We start from the raw sequence: 26,880 nt of genomic DNA, 5'->3' as shown, positions 1-26,880 counted from the left end.
TGCCCGAGGGAAGAGACGGCCTCGAAGGAGGGGTCGCAGGCATTGCGGGGACCCGCCCTGAGGACCGGTGGACTAGCGCGTCGGTACATTTCGCGCTCGTGCGGGAGATAGCTCCCAGGATGCAGAGTCTTGATGCAGACGCAAGGGTGGGGAACGTAGGAACCGCTGGGGAACCACAGACCGTGGTTCCGGCTGAGGAGCGGGGACCCAAGCCCATGGGTGTGGGTCTGGAGCTGTAGAAGGGGATTTGCTTTGGTGGGGGTGGTTGACCCGAAAAGATCTGCCAGCGTCTAGTGATCATCACTGGGCCCAGTTCTGGTGACAAGTCAGGATGGAGTCATAATGGCCCTGGACTCTTAGAGTAGCTGTATCGTTATGATAATACTGATGATCCTTAATAAAGCAGTGTTTTCCAAACTCTGACACATAGTAATCACCCAGAGAACTTGTTGAAAAATGTTGGCTCTTATTCAGCATGGCTAGCCTGCAACCCGAAATTCTGTCTTTCTAAGAAGCTTCCCGGTGACGCCCAGGCTGGGATCTGTGCGCCACCCTGAGTAGCCAGGATTGAGAGCAGGCTTGTCTGATAGAGCTTTCTGCAATGATGGAGATGCTTTGCTGTTACAAAACACTTTCCCCCATATTGCCTCCGGTGAGTGCCTCTACATTATTACCCAGCCATGGCAGGCCTGACTAGCCCCGCTTCATAGATGAGGAAACAGTTTCAGTGAACACATGGTTCCAGTGGTACCAGTTAGGAACAGAAGTAGAGCTCAAACTTGGGTCTCTTGAATACTAGTTAGTGTCCTTTGCACTGCATGACCTGGCCTTCCAGGTGACACTGCCTTGTTTCAAACCAGAATCTTATCCCCAGACCCAGTGAATAGTCTGGTGTGATGCTTCTGGTTCAGGAAGAATGCAAGTGGAAGGGGGGTATGCAGAGACCTCCAATGTGTCCCTTTCCTTTGCTGGGCTTGACAGTGGAGGCTCTGCCTCTGACATCAGATTTGATGACTTCGGGTATTCTGGGTCATCTGTTGGGTACCCATAGGAGGCACTTCAACCTTTGTGCCTGAGCAGTTGTTAAAATACAGAAGGAAATTCAGAATTGGAGCTTGCTCACAAATAAGGATCTGGGAAAGAGCCTTAAAGTATTGGGGCTGGTCGTGTTGGGAGAAGGGAAGGCTGGAGGAAATGTGTGTACAGGCGTCTGCCAAGAGGATTTTCCAAAGGGTAAAACAACAGTTTTTTGGGATCCCTGGGTGGCTCAGCGGTTTAGCGCCTGCCTTTGGCTCAGGGCGTGATCCTGGAGTCCCGGGATCGAGTCCCCACATCGGGTTCCCTGCGTGGAGCCTGCTTCTCCCTCTCCCTGTGTTTCTGCCTCTCTCTGTGTGTCTCTCATGAATAAATAAATAAAATCTTTAAAAAAAAAAACACCAAGTTTTTTATTTTTATTTATTTATTTATTTTTTTTATGAGAGAGACAGAGAGAGAAGCAGAGACAGAGGCAGAAGCAGGCTTCCCACAAGGAGCCAGATGTGAGGGACACCTGGGTGGCTCAGCGGTTGAGTGTCTGCCTTTGGCTCAGGTCATGATCCTGGGATTCAGGATCGAGTCCCACATTGGGCTCCCCTTAGGGAGCCTGCTTCTCTCTCTGCCTGTGTCTTTGCCTCTCTCTCTCTCTCTGTCTCTCATGAATAAATAAATAAAATCTTTTTAAAAAATGGAAAAAAGGAGCTAGATGTGGGACTCCATCTAGGACCCCAGGACCGCGCCCTGAGCTGAAGGCAGACACTCAACCACTGAGCCACCCAGGCGTCTGGAGGAACTCGTTTTGATATTTCAGTAGGAAGTTTGGACGTTATGTAACAAAGAGCAGGTTGAGATCCCACTTTTTTTTTTTTTAAGATTTTATTTATTCATGAGAGACAGAGAGAGAGAGAGAGACAGGGACAGGCAGAGGGAGAAGCAGGCTCCATGCAGGAAGCCCGATGTGGGACTCGATCCCAGGTCTCTAGGATCAGGCCCTGGGCTGAAGGTGGCACTAAACCACTGAGCCACCCGGTGGTTGCCACTGATCTGCCCGAGATCCCACTTTTTGAAGGGATAGAGGGAGTGATTGCAGGGCCCTCTCCTCTTTAACTGTCTAGGCTCCTCCATCTGAGGCCAGACCCTTAGTGGCTTCTCCTGTCACCATGGCAGTGGTAGGAGTTACCTGCTTTGGCCTCGGAGAGAGTTGTCCCCTGCCTTCCTTCTGGGAATTTAGAATCCCCGGGCACACATAAGAGATGGAAGAAAGAAGGGAAACGGGACACTGGGTTTTGCCTAGGATTTCATGCTAGGGAGATACTGGTACTTTGTGCTTCAGCTTGACAACTGAGGAGGTGCCCACAACACCAGGTCTTGGAACAGAATCTGCTGCTCTGCCATTCTGCCCTGCTTAGCAGTTTTCACGAGCCTTGCTGTATTTGTCCTGGGACGACAGTGTGCCGGCCAGCCTCTTCACTTGTCACTCCACCAGCACCCTAGGAAGCAGAGGCAGCTCTTGGTTTCCCTGGAAAGAAACTGAGAGAAATAACGGGTCATCTGCAGGGCCAGGAGCTTATGCTTAACCCTTGGGTGACCAGCGGTCCTGAGGGCATTAATTCTGCCTCCCATAGGTGGGAGTGATTTGGCTTTAGACTGAACTGTGTGACTTGTGTTGGAACTCTGCGACTCCCATGAGGTAGAAGGCATGGTCAGTAGAGAAGAAATCTTGGCTCATATCCTGTCTCTACCACTGACCAGCGGCATGACCTTGGACCTGTTCCTTTTAACTTACTGATGCGGTGTCCTCATTTAGCAGAAGTGTCTAACTGCACAGGTTCAGTTGTAAGGATTACATGAGGTCATAGGTATTCAGAAAATCCTAGAGTCTCTCTCTCCTCATTGCTCAGTGGTGTTGAAAACATGACCTTGGGACCCTGTATAATGAACACTTGGGTCAGGGCAGATGATAACCACCTTCTCTTGAGGGCCTCAGAGGAGAGGTCTGCTGGGCTTGGTGGGAGTCTGAGGCGGGGGAGGAATGGTCACTTCCCTTCGCTCCTTTCCCGCAGATGCTCCATTCTGGCTGAGCTGGCTGCTCTAGGCCACTGTTTCTTCCTTTTGTCCTCATGCATTTCTGCTCTGTTCACGTGGCTCTGTCCTGCAGGGGTGCCTCCCACTCGCCTCACCTGGAAGCTGAAGTTCCCCTCAGCGCATAGGTGTGCAGCTTGCCCCACAGGCAGGTCCTTCAGTGATGGTGATGTAGTCCAGCTTAGTCCAGCTCAGGGGTTCCAGAAACCCCACTGTGCTTCTCTGCTGACTTCCATTGTAAAAGCAAGAAGCTCCTCAGGCTAGTTGGGAGCTTTTAGTGGGGAAGGTGGTAGAGGATGGACTCTGTTTAGAAACTTGACATGAGGTTTGCCAAGGCATGGGCTTTCAGAAGATTTCAACCTCTAGATTGTCCCTTTGATGCGGTCACCTCCTTTCCCAGCCTGGGCGGGGGAGGGGGGGGTCTCTCTCAAAGCATGGGAAGCCCCTGACTTCTCACTGCCAACTTCACTTCCCCATTTCCCCTCTGGCTGAAAATGTCCAGTGTCTTGCCCAGGAACACATTATATTGTCACCAATATATCATGGCCTGCTGTTTATAGTTTCTCAGTTGCAACCTCCTGATTTTATACAATTACATTAATATTAGTTTTGTTTGAAAACTTAGGCAGTGGATACACTTGACATGAGAGCCACATTACAGTGATGTGCCCTGGTTTCTTTCTCAGTATCTTACATCTGTTCCCAAGAGGGATACTGTTGTCCTCAGGAACAGATTTTGAGTTTCTGGAAGGCAGAATCTGTGTCTCCCCTGTCACTTGACTCTCATTATATAGGACAGAGATATGATTTCTGTGCTTAGGGGTGAGAGGGGCCAGACATGTCCTCTCCCCTGTGGTTCTCGAGACTCTTCAGGGAAACCACTTAGCTCTGCTGGTTCTTTTCTTTCTCTGGAGTGAGTTATCTAATAACCAAAGAGGACTCTGACCTTTGGCTTGTTCCTAACTTTCTAACTCCTTTCACTGGAGGGAGGGGAGAAAGGGGGGTGCCACACTTTTTTCGAATGCAGCCTGGAGAAAAGATAAGTGTGGTGAGTGTGTAGGGGGGTGGCTCAGAGGGGCCAGCAGGGAAATCAGAACTAAAGTGAGGGATGGAAGCTGGGAAATGGTGACAAAAGAGGCACCCTGCAGAGGGCCAAAGGTCAAGGCAGTGTCTCCTCAGCACGCCCAGGAGCATCCACTAGGTCTTCCACCATGGAGAGCTTCCTGCCCTCCAGCAGTAGGAACCTGCTGAGTGATATCCCCTTAGCCTTGGAGAGCCTTGCATCCTGCTGGGTGGTTTATCCCCAGCATCCTGCGCTCTGCCTGGGGTGAGCAGAGGAGGAGGACAGCAGACTGTAACACTGGGGCCCAGGGAAAGGCAGGGACTGGAAGAGGTGGTGGATCAGCCTGGGGCAGGGAGCTGAAGTGGGAGTGGAGCGGAGAAGTCACTGAAGTGAGGAACAGCTCCTGGAATTGGGGAAGGACCAATGAAGGGGAGAGGAGGGGGTCACATCCTGATCCTTGAAGGAAGACTCAGGTGAGAGTTGGCCAAGCCGGACTGGGTGGAGTCTAAGCTTCGGGGAGGTGAGAACTCTAGGGGATGAGGCCTGAGGAGGGGGTTCAGAGCCTACCCCGCAGGGCAGAGTGCAAAGTTCTGGCCTCGTTCTCTACATCCTCCCACCTGCTCACATCCTCAGGTCTTCAGGCGCCATGGAGGACAAGCGCAACATCCAGATCATCGAGTGGGAACACCTGGACAAGAAGAAGTTCTATGTGTTTGGTGTAGCAATGACAATGATGATTCGTGTCAGCGTCTACCCGTTCACCCTCATCCGCACCCGGCTGCAGGTTCAGAAAGGCAAGAGCCTCTACCATGGGACTTTTGATGCCTTCATCAAGATCCTGCGAGCAGACGGTGTTACTGGCCTCTACCGGGGGTTCCTGGTCAACACCTTCACCCTCATCTCTGGCCAGTGCTATGTCACCACATATGAGCTCACCCGGAAATTTGTCGCTGACTACAGCCAGAGCAACACCGTCAAATCACTGGTGGCCGGTGGCTCAGCCTCCCTCGTGGCTCAGAGCATCACAGTGCCCATTGATGTGGTGTCCCAGCACCTGATGATGCAGCGCAAGGGTGAGAGAATGGGCCGCTTCCAAGTGCGAGGGAGCCCAGACGGACGAGGGGTAGTTGCCTTTGGCCAAACCAAGGACATCATCAGGCAGATCCTGCGGGCTGATGGGCTGCGAGGCTTCTACCGAGGCTACGTGGCTTCACTGCTTACCTACATCCCAAATAGTGCTGTTTGGTGGCCCTTCTATCATTTCTATGCAGGTAAGAGGAGGCCAGAAGAGTGAGGGTAGAGGGAGGGCCTGCTAATGGGGCTGAGATGCTGCAGCTCTGTGCATGCTGGAGTGGAAGATTTCATGAGAGAATTGGCTGTTCATCCAACAAACATTTGACCCCATTCACAGATGAATAAGACACGGTTCTTGCCTTCAGGGGGCTTATATTATTGTGGGGGGAATCAGATAAGTAAAGTGATGACTGTAGAACATAAAGTATGTTCTGGCTGCATTAGAATCAACGAGGGTTAGTGGAATCTTGGTAGAGAATTGGAAGGTGAGGAAGGACAAAATTCATGGGATATTTGGGATTTGAAGATAAAATTACAAATGAAATTTCATTTGAATGTTTGAGTTGGATATCTTTCCTCAGCGTTGTTAAATTCAAGATGTCATAGAATCTTGAACCCCTTCACTTGTAGAATGTATTTTTGTTTGTAAGACATTTTATTTAAGTATTTCCCAGAAATGGATTACTGGGTCCAAAGTAAGTATGTTGCCAGATTTCCTTCTGTAAGGGTAGAGTGCACTGCCAGGAGCAAGACCTCGGTGAGCCTGCCACCCTCGGCATCCACAGCTTTGGGCAACCAGCAGATTCCCGTGAGGAAGCCTCCCCAGCCCCTGCTGCAGGCTTCTGAGCCTTGGTGGTGGGCGTTCTGTATGATCCATCTGGGACCTTTCTAACCAAATTTCATGACGACCTCCTAACCTATAATCATTCTGTCCCTCTGGTACTATGCATTTCTAATTCTATTTTCCTGATTGTACCTTCTTTTTTATTGCTAGCTCTGTTTCACACACCCTTTCTTCTAGACTATTTGGTGAAATTCACATACCTGGACTCCACACCTGGCCCTTTGCATCACATCCTTTGGGAATTAAGATTATCAAAATCTAGGGGATCCCTGGGTGGCTCAGCGGTTTGGCACCTGCCTTTGGCCCAGGGCGTGATCCTGGAGTCCTGGGATCGAGTCCTGCGTCGGGCTCCCGGCATGGAGCCTGCTTCTCCCTCTGCCTGTGTCTCTGCCTCTCTCTCTCTCTCTCTCTCTCTCTCTCTCTCTGTGTCTATCATAAATAAATAAATAAATAAATAAATAAATAAATAAATAAATAAATAAATCTTTTAAAAAAATCTTAATGTTAAGAAAAACTCAAGGAAATGTGAGCATTTTCTCTGGCATTGTCTCCTCCCTTCTCTCCTTATGTGATTTCATTTATGATTGACTTGTACTTTTCTGACATGTCAGAAAACATTTGTCCATCCCCAGACTAACTTTCCAGAGCTCTGGACAGGCACTCTGTTGGGCCTCTCGACTTGGGTGTGCACATTTACATCTGAAACATTGCTCAGTGAACTATTTTTTAACCGAGCTGGTTAGGTCACTTCCTTCTCTCAGTGGCCATCCCTGAGACTATCACTCTTCCTTCCTTGTCCCCATATCTGGTCCTGGTGACCCCAGAATGTTTTTCCCTACTTTTGTCCTTTCCTTCTGCCTCTCCTGGAAATCATGTCTCAGTGACCACCCTGCTGGGTGCTGCACCAGCCCTTTAGCTGGACTCCCATCCCACCTGCCACACATCCCTAATGGAGTCACTCTTTCAACCCTAGTTGCAGTGTTCAGTGGCTCCCACTGCTCCTGAGGACAAGGCCATCTCTTCAGCCTGGCTTCCACCTCCCTTTATACTGAAGCCTCCCCTAATGTAGTGGGTGCTGCAGCCAGGTCAGATCATGCACAGATCTTCCACTGTGCATCATGTCTCCCACCCCTGCTTGTTCCTCTCAGCCCTCAGGCACACTTGCCTGGTGAAGCCATAACTTACCTGAGAGTTCCTTACTGCCTCCTCTCACATCTCTCCACTGGCCCTTAACCCAGAAGTGACCTTTCCTTCCCTTGAGCCCCCTGACATGGCTTGAAGCTATCTTCAGGCAGCTGTATCGCTTGTCTTGATATTATTTGTATGTGCCTTATCTCTTCACTCTGGGGAAAGGTTCCTTTTTTAAAAAAATGCATTTTTTCCAGTTTTATTGAGATAGAATTGATTGGAAAGTTTCTTGGACAGGGGAGGAAGCTAATATTTATTGAACATGCACTATGTGCCAACACACATGTGTCTGACATGTGTGTTTCCTAAGTATTTGTTGAAAGAGTAGATTGGCTCTTGTCATTGCCCTTTGCTAAAAATCTACCAGTGCTGCCTTCTGGGCATTTAGAGTAAAATCAAATGTGTCCATGGTCAGCACAGATGTCCTTGAGTTGCATGGCCTGCTGTACCAGCCCTGTGAGGGGCCTCTCCCCTGACCTTGCTCCATCCTCAAGGTCCTTCTCTCTGCCTGAATCACATCAAGCTCTTCACCCTCGCAGATAATGTTTTTCAGCCTGGAGTGCCCTGGCCCTGTTCTCTTGGTGGCAGGGTCCTCCTCATGCTTTAGGCCTCAGCCTATATGCTGCCTTTGCACAGCAGACTTCTTCACCCAGTTGGCAAGAGGGCTCTTTCTCTTTTCTTTTTCAGTTTGTTTCCTTCATAGCACTTGTTATAATTTGTGATCATTTTATCCCTGACTCACAACTCCTGGATTAGATTGAGTCCCAGGAAGGCACTTCCCTGTTCATTTCTCTCTATGTCCTGTGCTCACCACAGTGTGTGGCATCCAGTAGCATTAGATAAATACACGTTTATATTACTGTCCAAACTCATGTAACCAGAAGGGACATAAACCAAGTCAGCCTGGGTTTATCTTCTGCTTTGCACAGATAATAGGTGCCCAGAAAGCACTTGGGGCACTTTTCCCCACTCTCTTGCTTTTTTCTTTTCATCTTCTCCTGGAGTCCAAGGAATATGGCATGTGTGTATGACTAAGTTGGAACCTGGATCTTGCTGTGGCTTGCAGGCCTGGGGGCCAGTGCAGACACGCCCATGGAGGCTAGCAGCACCAGACCAGATGCCACCTTCCAGTAGGTTCAAGATGCTTGCTTCTTAGGAGAAACAAGATATGGGTGAGAAGGTGTCAACAGGTCACTTTGTCTTGGTTTGTGCTGACCTTCTGGAGGAAGGGAGGTGATTAACAACCAGGGGAGAGGTGGTTCTGGCAGGGCATTAAGGAGTCCTACTATGCTGCTAGATTTAGAGGCCTTTACGTCTGCCCTGCCAACCCCCCACCTTCCTACTGTCCCCTAAAGATTTTTAGGTAGCTACAAATTACCAAAAGTAGAGGCATGAGAAAAAGTTCTTCAAGGTTCTTTGACAGTGGGCAGCCCCAGTGGCGCACCGGTTTAGCGCCGCCTGCAGCCCAGGGCATGATCCTGGAGATCCTGGATCCAGTCCCACGTCAGGCTCTCTGCATGGAGCCTGCTTCTCCCTCTGCCTGTGTCTCTGCCTCTCATTCTCTCTCTGTGTTTCTATGAATAAATAAATAAAATCTTAAAAAAAAAAAGATTTACTTATTAAAAAAAAAAGGTTCTTTGACAGCTGAACTGTAGAGAGAAGACTGAGAGAGAGCCTTTGAGATAATAAATCTACTTTCCATCTAGCCTCATTCAGAGCGAAAGCCAAAGCTCTCACAGTGGCTCCAAGGCCTTAATGACTTACCTCGCAGACCTCGTCTACTGTTGTTTCCCTTGCTCATTCTGTTCCAGGTACACCAGCCCTGCTGCTCTTGGAGACTTAAGGCACACTCCTGCCTCAGGGCCTTTGCATAGGATGTTACCACTGCTTGGAAAGTTCTTTCCACAGATCCACAGGGCTTGCACTCTCCTTCAGGTCTTTGCTCAAACTTCAACCTTCTTGGAGAGGCCTTCCATGACTGCCTTGTTTAAAATGGCAACCCCTTCATTCCCCACACTCAGCGTTCCCGATCTCCCTTTTCTGCTTTATTTTTATCTACAGGGGGCATGCATCACCTTCTGACGTAGCTATATATTTTGGTTTTTATTTGTTAATTGTCTGTGTTTCCCCCATTAGAATGGAAAACTTAGTAAGGGTGGGACTTGAGCTCATTCGTTCACTGCTCCATCCTCAGGGAGGCTGGCATACTGTAGCCAGTTAATGAACCTTTGTTGAACAAATGAGCTCTTGTTTCTCACCTCAAGAGAGGGTAAAGTAAATAGTTCAGCTGCAGGTAAGTTTTCCAGTGACCAGGGAATGGACGGGGCTCGGTCCTCTGCCATCACTTCCATCAGTATTTTGAAAAATGAGTTTTTCTTTCTTGATATAGCCTGGAAAAAAATCTCACTGTTGGATATGATTTTTCTCTCTCTTTTTTTTTTTTTAAAGATTTTATGTATTTATTTATGAGAGACAGAGAGAGAGAGAGAGAGAGAGGGGTGAGACACAGGCAGAGGGAAGAGCAGGCTCCATGCAGGGAGCCTGATGTGGGACTCGATCCTGGGTCTCCAGGATCAGGCCCTGGGCTGAAGGCTGCACTAAATCACTGAGCCACCCAGGCTGCCCTGATTTTCTCTTCTAAGTGTCATTGTTTTTATTTTTAAAAACATTCACATGGGTATATACATGATGGAATATTGGCCATTAAAAAAACTGAAATCTTACCATTTGCAATGACATGGTTGGAGGTAGAGAGTATAATGTTAAGTGAAATCAGCCAGTCAGAGAAAGACAAATACCATATGAACTCACATGTATGTGGAATTTAAGAAACAGGACAAACAAAAAAAAGACAAAAAACCAGACTCTTCACTCTAGAGAACACATTGGCGGTCATCAGAGGGAAGGTGGGTGGGGGATGGGGGAACAGGTGATGGGGATGAGGAGTACTCTTATCATAATGAGCACTGAGTATGATAGTGAACTGTTGAATCACTATATTGTACACTGGAAACTAATATAACACTGCATGTTAATAACTGGAATTTAAAAAAGAAGAGTAAAAGTATTCATGTGGCTCAAAACTCACCAGATAAGGAAGGGGATGCAGCAAAAAGGTTCCTCACCCTCTGTGGTCACCCTGCCCCTTAGCCAGTCAGCACTGCCCGCTTTTACTGTTTGCTGCGTTGTTCCGTGCATGAGTGAGAAAACGTACCTCATGTGCTTTCCTGGCTGTGTGTTGAGAGGAATAGATCACAGGCAATAAGGTTTTTACACCAGGAAGGAGTTATGTCCATCAGATGAAAGCAGCAAGCAAAGAGGCTCTGAAACCCCTTCTCCAAAGGAATCTTCTATTCGAAGTGGGCAATGTACCCAGCATGGCTTCCAGAAGGGGCCTGAGATTTATCATTTTTTGTTGGTTAGGATGGAAGCGAAAAAAAAGAGAAGATGGGAGTTACAGGGCCTAAGGACACTGAGGATGAAGAGGGTTCATCCTTGTTGGGCATAGAGGCAGCATGAGGGCAGATTGAATGGCATCTCGTATCTTAAGGTATTATTGTCTTTCCCTCAATTCCAGAGCAACTCTCGTACCTCTGTCCTAAAGAGTGCCCGCACATTGTCTTTCAAGCCGTCTCGGGGCCCCTGGCTGCGGCCACCGCTTCCATCCTCACCAATCCCATGGATGTCATCCGAACCCGAGTGCAGGTAAGGCCAGCCTCTACCCCTGTGAGAAGGGTAACTGTAGGCTTCCCAGCAATCCCTGACCTCTCTGTGTCATAGCCTCCTAGTCCCAGCCAACCTGGTCCTGGTCGGCCCCTTCCTTGTGGTTAGGACTCAACATCTATAGAAACCAGCTGAGCACTGTGAAGCACCTAGTTTCCCTCATGGTGTCTGCTGCTTGCATGCCCTCCTCCTGTCCTCACCATGCCTCACTGGCTCCTCCCTGCCTTGCATCCTGTTAGCAGAGCCCATCAGACACCTTTTCCTTACCTTGTGGTATTAGAAATAGCCATCTCAGTGAATTCTGTAAGTCTGGTTTCTCTGCTGGGCTGTGAGTCCTCTATGGGTTGTTCTCGAGAAGGTCTCCTGGACTGTGCCGTGTGGACTCAGCAGAGACACTGACAGCCCTTGGTGGTGCTGTGCAGAGATTATCATCCCTGTCTTCACTCAGCTCAAAGATAGTTCCCCAGCACCAAGTCCAAGAACCTAACTATGGTTAGGCCCATAGAACCTAACTATGGATGTGTGACAATCAGGCAGCAGGTTCTGATGCTTAAAGCGTTAGGTGGAGAGAACCGGGGATTCGGAGGTGTGAGGTGGGTAACATGAGAGGACCGCTGACCAGGAGGTCGGGCCGCTAGTGAGGTTGGGAGGGGAGGGAAAGAAATCAACAGATTGGGGGTGAAGTCAGGGTGCTGGGATGGGGTGGGTGGTAAATCTAGGTGTATTTGTCCCTAGGAGAGAATGACCTGCCCCGCCCCCCCCCCCCCCCCCCCCCCCCGCCACACACACACACTTTTAAATGAATAAATGGGCATCTGGTTGGTTTGCAAATAGCAAAGCACACAGGTTCCCTCTGCATTCTCCTTGGAGGTTTGTTTTGAGTGTTGTAGGAGGAGATCCCAGGGAGAGGACAGGTCTCTACTTCTGAGGCGCTCCCAGGCTGGAGAGGACAAAGTGCATATGAGGGCCAGAGGCCTTGCTGGAATGGCCTTGGACTCGGCTGTGGATGAGTGGGAGGGCTAGGGGGGCATGGGTGGTCAGAGGAGATTCTGGAGAGGAAGAGGGGAGGATAGAGGAGGATGCTAAAGGAGGTGGGGAGGAGTAGGGCCAGAGGTCCCCTGTGAGCATCATCCAGTCTAGGGAGGTGTGTCAAGGAGTCCGTGTCCTGCAGTGGTTGAGGGTCTGTGTGGGGCCTGAGCGGGGCGAAGTGTGTTTTGGTGGCCGGGGACGGGTGGTCAGGGGAAGGGGGCAGTACTGCTGAAAAGGAACAGAAAATTCTTGCCTTAGCCAAACTTGCAGTGTGGTAGGGAAGACAGGTCCCGGGGTATGTGGGGGTGACAGATCAGGGGAGGACTCCAGCTGGTGGAACTGAGGGACTGAGATGGAATGGAAATAACAGACTGGCAAGGCCGCGAGGACCCAGTCTCCCCGGGGCCAGAGAGCAGCATCTAGTCCAAGGACCCTAGCTGATTGGCTTACCTCGTGGTAATAATAGCTGGAGGTTACAGAACTCGAGCGTCTGCCAGGTGCTGTTCTCAGCAGTGTTGACTGCTCAGAACAACCACGGGGGGCGGTATGCCCCGTTGCTGTTTCACCCCTGAGGGGACTGAGGTGCAGAGAAGTGGGTACACCCCCTGAGGTTGCACTGTCAGGAAGCCAGGGAGCGGAACTCTGCCTGGGCAGGCAGCCCCGTGCCGCACTGGCCCTCACAAGCACAATCCAGCCCCCAGACTCCAAGGGGGCTTCTTCCCATGGTAGCCCAAGGCAGAGGAAGACTGTGCTGAGCGGCTTTGACTGCAGACCACAGCCTTCTGCTCTGTTGCGTTTCCAGGTGGAAGGCAAGAGCTCCATCACCCTGACCTTCCGACAGCTGATAGCCGAAGAGGGGCCTTGGGGCCTCATGAAGGGCCTCTCGGCCAGAATTATCTCTGCCACGCCCTCTACCATTGTCATCGTGGTTGGCTACGAGAGCCTCAAGAAACTCAGCCTCCGACCTGAGCTGGTGGACTCCAGACACTGGTAACCCATGGTGGGGAGTGAACCCCAATGTTTGCCACACTACTTACTCTAGGGCGGGTAGCACCCTCCCCACGTGCCCCCACCACATTTGCAGCCTGCCCTGGGCCAGGTGGTCTGTCTGGGACAGAGCAGAGACTCTGAACTGCTCTTGCTGAAGAGGCTCCACACCTGGACCCCCTGCTCCTGTTATTTTTCATTTTCTTGCCAAACTAGGCTCCCTCGCTCAGTCCCGGTCCTCGGTCCTGTCCTAAGGAAACCCACCATCCACACCAGTTCTGCCGCACCTGTCCCCTGTGAACTCTTCTGGCTTCTCCCACCATCTGTGTCCCTGCGATCCTGACAAGAGCTGTATATAGAGCTTGCTTACTATCTCACTGGTCTTCCTCTTGGGCTTTCAGCCCAGGTTCCAAGCAGCTGCCATCAGCCCTTTCCTGCTTAGTATCATAGGCTGGGTGTTTTTACTTGGGACTGAGCTGCCCACCAGACTGTTCTGTTTTTCCCTGCCACCGGGGCATGGTGCCAGGTGCCAGGTACTTCTGCACAGGGAGCAGGAGCAGCACAGACCTCTGATTCTTCAGAGCACTTGTCCTCTCTTTGGAGAGTTATTAGGTCGGGGACAAATGTTGATACTTTATTTTGTGTATTTTTTTTAACATCTGTGAACTAGGTACTGTCAGTACTGCTGAGGCGCCAATCCTGCGGTTAGAGCCCACCCCTTGCTCAGACAGGTGGAAAAGGTGGCTTTCCCCTCAATCCCAGTTACCTATCTCTTCCACTTCCTTCAGAGCCAGCAGCCCCAGGACATGCAGGCTGCTGGCTGCCCCTGGTCCAGATGATGGGGGGGTGGGGGGGCCCAGTTTGGAGTAGATGGGGCAGCCTGGGTGCTGTTGCACCACCGGGTGGAGAGAACAGCTGCTCTGGAAAGCCCTAGTGCACCTGCCGAGAGCTGCCCAGTGAAGCCTGGGAGAGGTGGTGGGGCCACTCACATCTATACCCCAGTCACCGGAACTCACACAGTTCTCACAACAGGAATCTCTGAGTTGTGGAACCACTGGTGTTTCTCCTCATCCCTCTCAAGGGATGCTGGGGAGTAAGGAGTGGGTCAGGAGGTCACCCACACCAGGACTGCACTTACCAGCCCGACACTGCCCAGCAGATGTGGCCACCGCCCAGCCAGCCCTCCTCCACCACTGGGCCTGCGAGGCGGGGTGTGGTGCCCCTAATGACAAAAGGCCTGTCAGACCCTGCACTCCTACTGCACATGTGTGGCCTCTCATCATTCCTCTGGGAAAGGCCGAGGAGCCAACTTGAAAGGTGCTAGCTACCTGAGGCCTTGACACTTCCTACGGCTGTCCCATCTTCTGTCGCCCAGGCGGATCAGAGCCAAAGCCTGCTCCTCTACCTTCGCTGCTGCCACCACCACCTCTGTCTGTCTAGGTCTCAAACCTTCCAGGGTTATTCCCATTTACTTACCTTCGGTGTATCCCCCAGTGTCTGTCCGCTGATGGTTGCCACCCCACCTCTGTGCACAGGTGACTCTGAACCTCCTGCCCCTCCCTCACCCACCTGCCCCCAGAGCCACCAATAGCATGGAGGCCAGGGCCTCTGACCCTGCTCTCTGCGCCTCAGCCCTCCCCAACTTCCAGAGGCTTGTGGGCTCAGAGCGCTCAGACCGCTTTCCCCCAACTCCCCGGGCAGGGTGCCGCCCCCTCCCCCCGCCCCCATCGCCCTCTTTACCTCCCTCCATTCTCCCCATCGCCCTCACCCCCTCCCCCTTCTCACACACACACACACACACACACTCGCGCACTCGCACGGTCCGATAGGACGCCGTGCGTCTCCCGACAGGAAACCCTGGCCGCTGCTCTCCCATCCAGCACTTCAGGGGCTTTGGTCTGGCTGGGTTACGGGGCGCCCGGCGGGGAGGCGACCGAAGGCCACGCCCGCTGGACTTGGGGGCCAGCTGGTCCGTGGCCAGGAACTGGAAGGAACGTGGGACACTGGGTAGGCGTCTGGTACACTGGACTCCTGTGAACATTAGCGGCGGACACTCACTGCTGCACTGTACGAAGTCTCTGACGTGTAATTAAAAGTTTTTATTGAGCCCCTGAGCTTTGGCTGGCGCGTACTCTGCCCCACCCAAGTAGGACTTCGGCGCTGGCGCGCAGCTGCGTCCTCCCGCCCCTCGCGCGGCTCGGGGATGGACACCCGCCACTGCCAACCGGAGGCGCCCACTGCCGGGGCCGACCAATCGGGGGCCTCGGTGGGCGGGGCGGCCGAGCCCGTTAGATTTGGCGGTCCGACTTCAACATGGCCACAGCGCGCGGCGTCCACGCAGACGGCGGTTGTGAGGAAAAGGGGCCTGAGGGGTCGTGTCCGGAGTCTGGGCCCTACAGCGCCACCATTCCGAGAGTGAAGCTCCTCGACACTCTGGTGGATACTTTTCTCCAGAAGCTCGTCGCCGCCGGGAGGTAAGGTCGAGGAAGCAAGGCAGGGTAGAGGGCGGGGCGGCGGTGGCGGCGGCCTGGTCACGTGGCCTCGCGCCGGGGCGCGACTGACCAGCGTCCCCCCGTCTGCAGTCACGTGGTCTCGCGCGCCGCCAGGGGGCGGGGCCGGGAGTTCGGGTTCCTTCACTCCTGCCTGCCTGGCCCGCTGAACGCTGACGGTGGTCAGTGAGGTGGTGATGACGGTGCCCCTGCCCTGGGAGGTACGGGCGCGGAGGGCAGGGCGCGTGCGGGTCGTAGGATGTCCGTGCGGGGCCTCCGCGGGAACCCCGTCGTCCCCCGCGATCGGAGCTGTCGCGGTGCCCCCACCCCACCCCGCCTACCCCGCGGACCCGCCGGAGCCCGAGGCCCAACTACCCCACCCCCACCCCGGACCTCAGTCTTGCCGCGGTCGACTGCTGGGGAGAAACTCCTGCTGTCTCCGCCCTCACCCCCCGCCCCCGCCGCGCTTCAGTCCCGCACACACCCTGCGGCTGGTCCACTCCGCACACGGTGGGCGCGGAGCTGGTTTCTCGGGGGGGTGGAGACGGGCAGGGAACTGAGTAGGCACCAGCTTGATGAGATAACGAACAGGTGATGGGCGAGGACAACGCTGGAAGGAGCCCGCTGAGCAAGTGACCCTGAGCGGACACTGAAGGATGAGGAAGGCTAGGCAAAGCACACAGCTTGTGCAAAGGCCCTGAGGTGGTCAGGCCTGCTGGGGGGTGGGGGGGAGGCGGGCACAGACATGCAGGTGGCAGCTTTTTCGTGCAGGACCTAGTTTCCAAAGTAATGAGTTTTGTAAAATAATTTGTAATTGTTTTTGTGGACTCATCATAAGACACCATCAACGTGTATCCAGCCAGGATCCCCCCCCCTTGTTTTATGTATTTATTTTTTTTAACTCCTCCTACTCATTCTTGTCTTCTTTTCTTCTCTTCATAGGCCCCACTTTCTGTTGGCTCTATGTTCTCCATTTGTTCATGTGCAGTTATTTATTGACCATCCACAATGCCCCAGGCTATGTTCTAGGAGCTGGAGATAAACCAGTGATCAAGAGGCGAGAAAGGTCCCTGCTCTCATGCAGTAGGTCTGCGAGTGCCATAAAGAAAAATAAATCAGGAGAAAGGAATAGAGCAGTGGGATGGGGGGGGGGGGTTCTGCTTAGTACGGGTGCAAGGAAGTGACGTTTCAGTATGTTTGCATCCTTGTAAACTATGTTTGTGTATTAAGTTTATGTGAATGATAATTGAGCTACATAGGACTTTTCACTCAACACCATTTTTTTAAAGATCTAACCACGTACTCTAAGTTCATGTGGTTCAGGGCTTTGCAGGCTGCTTTTCATTCCATGACATGCATCCAGCTCCTGCCCATCTCCTGTCACAGACCCCTGGTTGCCTCCAGGCCCCTCCTCCACAAGTCATGCCTAGTGAATGTCCCTGTCCCTGCCTTTGTCCCAGGGCTAGCATTTATGGAGGTAGATAATGGAGAGGAGCCTCTGCATTCTGGAGCTTGCACCTGTCGGTACCGTGTCAGATTGCTCTCCAGAAGAACTGTTCTATCCCCTGCATCCTCACCAGTCCCAGGCATCCACCATTCCAACCCCTGCTGCTCTGAAGGTGTAGAAATGGCTGTCCTGCCAGATTATAATCCACACACCTCTGCTTTGGGCATTTCCTCCTCTTGTCAGTTGTGGGGCTTCCTTTTCTGCCACTGGCCTACTCATTTCCTCCAGCTATTTTTTTTTCCAGGCTTTTTCTTTTCCTATCTATCTATCTATCTATCTATCTATTTATTTATTTCGTTTATGTATGTATGTATTTATTTATTAATTAGCTAGAGAGCACAAGCAGGCAGAGGGGCAGAGGTAGAGTGAGAAGCAGACTCTGCTGAGCAGGGAACCCGACATGGGGCTGGAGCCCGACGTGGGGCTAGATCCCAGGACCCTGGGATTATGACCTGAGCTGAAGGCAGACACTTTACCAACTGAGCCACCCAGGTGCCCCTCATTTTCCTTTTTTTTTTTTTTTTTTAATTTTTATTTATTTATGATAGTCACACACACACAGAGAGAGGCAGAGACACAGGCAGAGGGAGAAGCAGGCTCCATGCAAAAAGCCCAATGCAGGACTTGATCTTGGGACTCCAGGATCACACCCTGAGCCGAAGGCAGGCGCCCAACCACTGAGCCACCCAGGCGTCCCATAATTAAAGTTTCTAATTGTAATTCCAGTACAGTTAACATAACATGTTACGTTAATTTCAGGTGTAGTGTAGGGATCTGCATTGCTCAGTATTCATCGCCTGTTTTCCTGTCCCCCACTGCCCTTCCTTCTGGTGACCTCTCTAGAGTGACCCTTGTCAGTGTTAGACTGAAAAAAGAAAGATCTTTCTGTATTAGGTGTTAATTTTGTCTATCATGTCTTTTGAGGAACAGAAATCTTCAGTTAATAAACAGGTTTGTGGGATGCCTGGGTGGCTCAGCGGTTGGGCGCCTGCCTTTCGGCTCAGAGTGTGATTCTGGGATCCAGAATCAAGTTCTACATTGGGCTTCCTGTGTGGAGCCTGCTTCTCTCTATGTCTCTGCGTCTCTCTGTCTGTCTCATGAGTAAATAAATAAATCTTAAAAAATAAAAAAAATAAAATGGAAAAAGGGGAAATAATAAAAATTAAATTTAAATAAAAATTTAAAGCATTTTGAAAAGTTAGAACACAACAAAGGAGACAGAACTTTAGGAAGAAGGCACAATGACATCACTCTGCTTACTAACTGCAAGTCCTTCATGACAATATGGGTGAATCTCACAAAGGCAATTTTTGTTTGTTAGTTCCTTTTTAAAGATTTTATTTATTTATTCATGAGAGACAGAGAGGCAGAGACACAAGGAGCCTGATGTGGAACTCGATCCCAGGTCTCCAGGATCACGCCCTGGGCTGAAGGCGGTGCTAAACTGCTGAGCCACCCGGGCTGCCCTCACAAAGGCAATGTTGAAGAAAACAAGCCAGACATAAAAAATTACAAACCACAGAATTCCATTTAATAAAGTGGGAAAAAAAACAACAACAGGCAAAACTAATGTATAGTTAGTAGAAGTCAGGAAAGTGGTTATGCTTTCAGTGGAAGGTAAAGATGAGGAGGGGAGATACGAGCACTTCCTGGGGTTCTTGATCTAGGTGCTGGTTACATGGGTGTGCTCATTGTTGAAAATGGTTATCAAGCTGAACATTTATGATTTGTGAACTTTGAAGGAGGTTATTATACTTTAGTAAGAGTAGAGTAAGAATGCTAGAGAATTATCTTACAAAAAGCAATAGTTTCTCTAAGTCGTCAGTAATGAATTTTAAAAGAAAATAGAATATTCACAATAGTAACAAAAACTATGAAGTGTACTAGGTAGTAACCTAGTAAAGAACGGATGAGTTCTTTAAAGAACTTTAAAATTTTACGGAAAAACATAAAAGACAATGTGACTAAATAAATGTATCACATTTGTAGCTGGATGGTGTCATTGCAGAGATGCCTGTGGTCCCCAAACTGATCTACAAATTCAGTACAATCCCAACCAAATTGCAGCTGAATGTTTTTGAGGAACCAGAAGAATTCACTCTGAAGTTTACAAGGAAAAATCAAGGTCTCCAAATAGCTGTGCTAATCTTAAAGAGAAGAGAAAGGAGAGGGACTCTTGGATTTCCAACAGAGGCATGGCATTAAGAACGTGTGTGAATAGACAGGCAAAAGGATGGGCAAGCAGATCAGGGGGCAGAGAAGGGACGAGTCACAGGAGACCGAGGACCCTGCCTATGATAAAGGACACCCCAAAATGAAGTATGGATGGATGAACTTAGTTGACAATGATGGGCAAACTTAAAAATAGGACCGGCAAGACAGCCTTTATAAACAAGGACCCAAGGGACACCTGTCCCAAGATTCAGGATCCAATCCTCATCCGGCTCCCTAGAGGGAGCCTGCTTCTCTATGCCTATGTCTCTGCCTCTCTCTCTGTGTCTCTCATGAATAAATAAAATCTTCAAAACAAGGACCCAAAAGTACAACCATAAGGTGAAAAAAAAGTAATTTCATGAAAATTAAGGATTTTTAAAAGATAAATTGATTAGGCATTGCCTCACAATTTATTCTGGCTAAGGGGTGTGGAGTTAGGCTGAGAAAAGGAGGAGCTATAGTTTGTGAGGGGCCTGGGATAACTGCATTTCTCTTTGTGCTTTATCCTTTTGGGATAAAGTAAACAATCAAAACCGGTGTCTTGTTTTTGTTTTGTTTTTAAGATTTAAAATTTTTTTCAAGTAATCTCTCCACCCAACTGGGACTTGACAGGCCTCCCAAGAGGGAGGCTGACTTGGGACTTGATTCTAGGACCCTGGGATCATGATCTGAGCTGAAGGCAGACACTTAACCAACTGAGCCACCCAGGCACCCCCCCCCTATTTATTTATTTTTAAATTTTTTTTAGTTTTAAATAATCTCTACACCTCATGTGGGGTTTGAACCCACAACCCTGATACCAGATTGTGTGCTTCACCAACTGAGCCAGCCAAATGCTCCATGTTTTGTTTTGCTCATTTCTTTTTTTTATAAATAAATCTCAGTATCTGTGAGAATTTATTTTTATTTTTTTAATATTTTTTAAAGATTTTATTTATTCATTCATGAGAGACACAGGCAGAGGAAGAAGCAGACTCCATGCAGGGAGCCTGATGTGGGACTCGATCCTGGGACTCCAGGATCATGCCCTGGGCGGAAGGCAGGCGCTAAACCACTGAGCCACCGAGGGATGCCTGTTTTGCTCATTTCTTAAGTGGGCTGTCTTTTTACTGTTAACTTTAAGAGTTCTAATTTTGAGAAGTCCAATTTAAATCATTTACTTGGGCAGTCCTGGTGGCGCAGTGGTTTAGGGCCGCCTGCAGCCAGGGGCATGATCCTGGAGACCCTGGATCAAGTCTCACGTTGGGCTCCCTGCGTGGAGCCTGCTTCTCCCTCTGCCTGTGTCTCTGCGCCTCTCTCTCTCTCTCTGAATAAATAAATAAGTAAATCTCTTAACTCTTTAAATAAATAAATAATAATAAAAAGCCCACCAAACCCAGGTTTGGGGGTTACAAAAAAAAATCAAGAATTTTTTCTTTGGTTGCTGGTGGTTTAGTATCATGAGAGAGACCACTGTCTGATTCAAGGTCACAGAGATTTACACCTGTGTTTTCTTCTAATGAGTTTTATAGTTTATGCTCTTCTGTTTTAGGCATTTGATCCATTTTTTTAAAAGATTTTATTTATTTATTGATGAGAGACACAGAGAGAGGGAGAGAAGCAGAGACACAGGCAGAGGGAGAAGTAGGCCTCATGCAAGGAGCCTGATGTGGGACTCTATTCCGGTCTCCAGGATCACACCCTGGGCCAAAGGCAGGCGCCAAACCGCTGAGCCACACAGGGATCCCGGCATTTGATCCATTTTGAGTTAGTTTCTGTGTATGGTATGAGAAAGGGGTCCAACTCCATTCTTTCACATGTGGACATAGTCATTTAATTCTGTGTCTTTTGTAAATTTCCTTATGATTTCTTCTTTGACCAGTGATTATTTACTAGTATGTTATTTGGTTTCCAGGCATATAGTTTTTTTAAAGTTATCCTTCTGTTGTGATTTCTAAATTTATTGCATCATGATTAGATAACATGGTCTGTATGACACTGATTTTGGACGGGGGGGAGGCTTTAGCACTTTGACATCATTTGGCCAAATATGTGGGCAATTTTTGTGAATGTTCCACTTAAAAAAAATGTGCAGTTTCTATTTCTTGGGTATAAATTTCTGTACTTGTCAGTTCGAACTTTTCAATTTTATTAAAATCTTCTATATGCTTATTTAAAAAATCTTTTGGCTGAGCCATCCATTTCTTTTTTTTATTTTTAAATTTTCAAAAAGATTTTATTTATTTATTCATGAGAGACCCAGAGAGAGAGGCAGAGACACAGGCAGAGAGAGAAGCAGGCTCCATGCAGGGAGCCCAATGCAGGACTCGATCCCAGGACCCCAGGATCATGCCCCTGGCCGAAGGCAGGCGCTCAGCCACTGAACCACCCAGGCATCCCCCATCCATTTCTTTTTAAAGTCACATTTTTTGTTTTAAGTTTTTTATTTATTTTTAGTCATGTCTGCTCCCAACATAGGGCTTAAACTCAGGACCCGGAGATCAAGAGACACACTACCAACTGAGCGGGCCAGGCATCCCCCTGATGTTTCTTTAAGTCATGACTGATCTTTTTTTTTTCTCCATGTTTGAGAGATGTCTCTCCACCAGTTTAAAAATACTTATTTATTTATTTATTTGTAATGCTCTGAATACAATGACTTCAAAGGTTCTCCACTGTGCAAAGGAATAGATTATTGGCAGGACTGTCTTAAGATCTTTCTAGAGGTCTAGCCTGGTTCTTTTTGAGACTCTAAATCACATTATGTCAGTGTCTTTAAAAAACCTCCAGTAATAGCACCTAGGTGACTCAATGGGTGAAGCCCTTGACTTTCTGCTCAGGTCTTAATCCTGGGGTCCTGGGATTAAGCCCCTTGTCGGGCTCCCTGCTTAGTGGGGAGTCTGCTTCTCCCTTTCCCTCTGTGTCTCCCGACTCTGTTTCTCTCTCAAATGAATGAAGTCTTTAAAAAATGGAAAAAAAAAAACATGCAGGATCTTGACTGGAGTACACATGTGATAATACTACGAAGATGTCCACACAAACAGAGGTACGTGGATAGCCAGTGAAATCTGAATGAACTCTGTGGATCATATGGTGTTGGATATCGTACTATAGTTGTACAAAATGTTAACATTGTGGAGGGTTGGGATGCCTGGACATCTGCCTTCGGCTCAGGGCGTGATCATGGAGTCCCGGGGTCGAGTCCCACATTTGGGCTCTCTACATGGAGACTGCTTCTCCCTCTGCCTATGTCTCTGCCTCTCTCTCTCTGTGTCTCTCATGAATAAATAAATAAAATCTTAAAAAAATATATTTATTATAGGACAGCGTTCATTGGGAAATAATTGAAAACTACCCAACGGGATCCCTGGGTGGCACAGCGGTTTGGCGCCTGCCTTTGGCCCAGGGCGCGATCCTGGAGACCCGGGATCGAATCCCACGTCGGGCTCCCGGTGCATGGAGCCTGCTTCTCCCTCTGCCTATGTCTCTGCCTCTCTCTCTCTCTCTCTCTCTCTGTGTGACTATCATAAATAAATAAAGAAAAAAAAAAAAAAAAGAAAACTACCCAACATGTCCAACATTTGAAGAATGATGGTGGTTACCCAAGTATAGTAACTCGGACTAATAAAATACTCTGCTGGTATTTAAAATTCCAGTATTTTAAATAATGCCAAGTCATGGGAAAATGATCACATTATAATGTTAAATTTTAAAATCAGATTATAGAGGGAAGCATCCACATCCCACATGAATATGATTTTTTTTGAGATTTTATTTATTTATTCATAGAGACCTACAGAGAGAGAGAGAGAGAGAGGCAGAGACACAGGCAGAGGGAGAAGCAGGCTCCATGCAGGGAGCCCGACGTGGGACACGATCCCGGGTCTCCAGGATCACACCCTGGGCTATAGGCGGTGCTAAACCGCTGTGCCACCGGGGCTGCCCTGATTTTTATCTGTGTTAAAATTTCAGTTGACTAGGGGTGCCGAGCTGGCTCAGTGGGTGTAGTATGCAACTCTTGGTCTTGGTTATAGGTTCAAGCCCAGCATTGGGTATAGATTCCTTAAAAAAATATAATTGCAGTTGACTAGTTGACATGTTACATTTTATAGTCATTTAAAAATGACAATTATTTAGTCTGGAATTTTTTCTCAGCCATTCTACTTTTTATTTTATTTTATTTTATTTTATTTTATTTTATTTTTTTTTCTTCTCTAGGATTTTTTTTTTTTTAACTTTTATTTATTTATGATAGGCACACAGTGAGAGAGAGAGAGAGAGAGAGAGGCAGAGACACAGGTAGAGGGAGAAGCAGGCTCCATGCACTGGGAGCCCGAATGGGATTCGATCCCGGATATCCAGGATCGCGCCCTGGGCCAAAGGCAGGCGCCAAACCGCTGCGCCACCCAGGGATCCCGCCATTCTACTTTTTAAAAAAAGATTATTTATTCATTCATGAGAGACCCAGAGAGAGAGGCAGAGACACAGGCAGAGGGAGAGGCAGGCTCCATGCAGGGTCTGATGTGGGACTCGATCCTGGGATTGAGCCCTGGGCTGAATGAAGGCAGGCGTTAAACCGCTGAGCCACCCAGGTGTCTGAAGCTATTCTATTTTTTAAAGGTCTGAAATGTTCTTCCTGACCCTGAAAAGCTTGTCAGCTGAGAGTCCTGTGCCTAACTGTGTGGAAGGGGCCACAGTGGTGGTACAGACAGGGGCACCTGGGGGTCGGAGGGCCAGGGACTCCAGGGCTCCCAACTTGTGGGTGGTGGCTGGGTGGAGAGTCGTGCCATCTGTCTGGGGCTGAGGAGAGAAACAGGTCTAGGCTTAGAAAGCTATTTGGACAGGTTCGGGCTTCTCTGCACCTTTGCTCCCTCCTCCCAGGGATGGCCAGGCCCAGTCTGAGTTCTGCTTGCACTCCTCGGCCCCTTCCCCAGCTTGCCCAGCAACGCCACAGAGCCTCTTCTTGGTGGGAGCCCGGCTGGGAGCCAGGTTGGGCCACAGTGGCCCCTCTATGAGCCCGGCCCCTCCTGCCCCCGCTGTCTTCTCCCCTTCTCCGCCTACCGTAAATGTCATCACGCCCCTCAGGCTGCATCCCTGCACCCTGCCCCTCGCCCCCTGTGCCTGGCAGTGAGAATGGCACCTAGCACCTGGTCTGTGGAGAACACCGAGAGCTCCCAGATGAGTTCCTGCATCTGTGGTCCTGGCTGAGAGCCACCCAGGGGCACGTCCTCCCTTGCTGTCACTCCCCTTAGTCCAGGGTTGTGGCCACAGCCTTCTTCCTTCCAGGTGCTAGGTGCCCATCTCCAGTTTCTGTCTCAGCGTGAAGCAGTTTGCCACCATTCCCTTGAAACTTCTCCTTTCAAGATAATTAATCACGCTGTTGCTACTTACCGTGGATGTTTTGTTAGCCTACTCACTCTCCTTGTAGCCTTTGATGCTGCTGTCCATATCTCTGTCCTGGCCGTTTGACCCTCAGCTTCCCACACCAGCCTCTGCCACTTCCCCTTCTTGGGCTCTTCCTCCTCTCCTCATCCTTGAGAGAGCCCTGGTTTTTCCTCACATTCCTCCACATGTGAGCGAGCACATGCCAGGTGATGTCTGGCTGCCCTTGGGCTCCCCTGAGTCCCTTCAGCTGGGCTCCGAGTTCCCATGCTCTGGCCTCAGTGAGACCTCCTTTCCTAGGTCAAGAGCTTCCCTGCCTCAGGGCATTTGCAGTTGAGGTTTGTTCCACCAAGAACGGTTTCCTCTGTCTCTTCCTGAGTTTCTGTAAAGCTACCTTCCTCCCCTGGTTAGTCGTTATCACGACACTTCTGACTGTGCACAGTTCTGTTATCTGTCCCACTCAAGCCACCCCCGAGGTCCCAAGGACAGGATCTGGCTGGTTTCATGTACCACTCTCCCCACTTTGCTTATCGCGCAGCCCAGCACTCTTGACATGCAGTAGATAGTTAGGGCTGTGAGGATCCCAAGCTGCATTGATCTGTCAAGCTTCCAGCTCCTGCAGTCTACCACTGGACTCTCTTGGTGTCCCCAGGACCATCGAGCTCAGCAAGGTGGGGACAGGGCTGCTGCCTCCATGGTCTCTAACGTGGTTGAAGAGCCCAGCGAGTGCTCATTCCCTAGGCCAGAGGTTGAGGAGTGCTAACCCATCCCTTGCACCATCAGATACAGAGCCCTGTTGAAGCAGTTCATGCTCAGCCACCCCTTCCTGGCCCTCCAGCCTCAGCTTCGTCCCCTCCCTTGCTTCTCACATTGGAGCATGGCCTTCTGGTTACAAGGGTTCATTGGCTCAGGGTTGCTTCCAGAATCAGCTCAGCACACAAGGCCATTCACTCCTTGGCCCTGCCCTCATCTTTACAGCCGTGGTCAGGGCTGTGGGTGTCTAACATGTGCACACTTGCATGCAAGTGGAAGCACTCAGGTGCCCATGAGGTCTTCTGCAGCGACCTGCTCTCCCCACTTGCTGCTTCTTGCTAGAACCTTCTTCCCTCTGTGTGTGTAAACAGGAACTTGCAGCTGGTTTCACACAGAAAGGGCTAGACAAATGTTGTATATGAAAATTCCCACTGGCCACTGATACACCTCTGATGCCTGAGGCTCCAGGCGGCTGGGGTCCTTGACAAGTGATGTGTGAGTCCTGTATGTCATAGGGAAAGCTCCCACCTCCATCTGGTGACCAAGGACCTGACCACACGGAGTAGGTCACTCTTCCTCCACCCAGACCTTACTGCTTGGTCCTCATGCCATCTGGAGCAGCCTCCCATAGGCCCTGGGTGCCACTGCTCATCTTCACCACAGTCCATCCAGCCACTGTCACCTGGGAACACGCTGCCACTCCTTGGGTGGCCTCTGATGGGCGATTGCAGACCCCAGCGATCCCAGCTCTTTTCAAAAGACCTAATAAATCCCTGTCTGCCCCACCAAAAAAAAAGTTATTGAGAGACCACATTCACGTAATTTTTATTACAGTATGTTGTTATATTTTATAGAACAATCATTTTTTACAGTGTTCATCTTTTATGGTGCCTAGTGTATAAATTAAGCTTTATCATAAGTATATAAGTGTTTATGTACAGGAAAAAGCATAGTTCTATCCAGTTTCAGGCATCTACAGGAGGTCGTGGAATGTATCCCTTGTGGATAAGGGAGACCAATCTACACATATCTGGATTGATTTTTTTTTTTTAATCTTTGTGCTAATATTTCTCAAATCAGAAGTCTTTTTCAGGCAGCCCCCGTGGCTCAGTGGTTTAGCGCCACCTTCAGCCCAGGGCGTGATCCTGGAGACCCAGGTTTGAGTCCCACGTCTGGTTCCCTGCGTGGAGCCTGCTTCTCCCTCTGCCTGTGTGTCTGCCTCTCTCTCTCTCTCTGTCTCTCATGAATAAATAAATAAAACCTTTGGGGAAAAAAAAGTCTTTTTCAGAAAAAGCATCTCAATTTCAGATTCTCACTATTAAGTTTCTAGTAGTTTTAGTCCAGGGGGCCTACAAACCTAAAGACCTAATGAAGATTAATTTAAAAAAAAAATAAGATTTAGGGCAGCCCGGGTGGCTTAGCAGTTTAGCGCTGCCTTCAGCTCAGGGCATGATCCTGAAGACCCTGGATTGAGTCCTACGTCAGGTTCCCTGCATGGGGCCTGCTGCTCCCTCTGCCTGTGTCTCTACCT

The 26,880-nt window shown here is 49.6% G+C and overlaps 1 protein-coding gene and 1 long non-coding RNA gene across 7 annotated transcripts in view; one reads left to right on the top strand and one right to left on the bottom strand.

Annotated features, from left to right (window-relative positions):
• SLC25A44 (solute carrier family 25 member 44) overlaps positions 1–26,880 on the top strand; it is a 37,342-nt gene that overhangs the window by 511 nt on the left and 9,951 nt on the right. For 3 of the 5 annotated variants that reach the window (XR_005362358.1, XM_038543038.1, XM_038543036.1), the window contains exons 2-4: positions 4,814–5,451; positions 10,864–10,991; positions 12,841–13,028. Coding sequence is in view for 4 of the 5 variants with exons in the window: in XM_038543038.1 (XP_038398966.1) it covers positions 4,827–5,451; positions 10,864–10,991; positions 12,841–13,028 (941 nt within the window). In the remaining variant the exon portion in view is untranslated. Of the gene's footprint in view, positions 1–4,813; positions 5,452–10,863; positions 10,992–12,840; positions 13,029–13,241; positions 13,697–14,795; positions 15,500–26,880 lie in introns of those variants that run through there. The other 2 variants (XM_038543039.1, XM_038543040.1) reach the window with 2 other exon arrangements.
• Positions 1,743–14,526, bottom strand: LOC111096733. Of its 2 annotated transcripts, XR_005362360.1 has the most exons (4): positions 11,803–14,526; positions 10,501–11,423; positions 9,545–9,676; positions 1,743–2,565 (listed from the first exon to the last, which is right to left on the bottom strand). It is a non-coding gene; the product is annotated as an uncharacterized LOC111096733 (long non-coding RNA). The 2 variants fall into 2 exon arrangements; XR_005362359.1 differs by lacking the exon at positions 11,803–14,526 and having other exon boundaries at positions 10,501–11,750.

The sequence above is a fragment of the Canis lupus genome, chromosome 7, assembly GCF_011100685.1.
Source record: "Canis lupus familiaris isolate Mischka breed German Shepherd chromosome 7, alternate assembly UU_Cfam_GSD_1.0, whole genome shotgun sequence".
NCBI lineage: Eukaryota > Metazoa > Chordata > Mammalia > Carnivora > Canidae > Canis > Canis lupus.
This window is presented reverse-complemented; position numbering and strand designations above follow the sequence as displayed.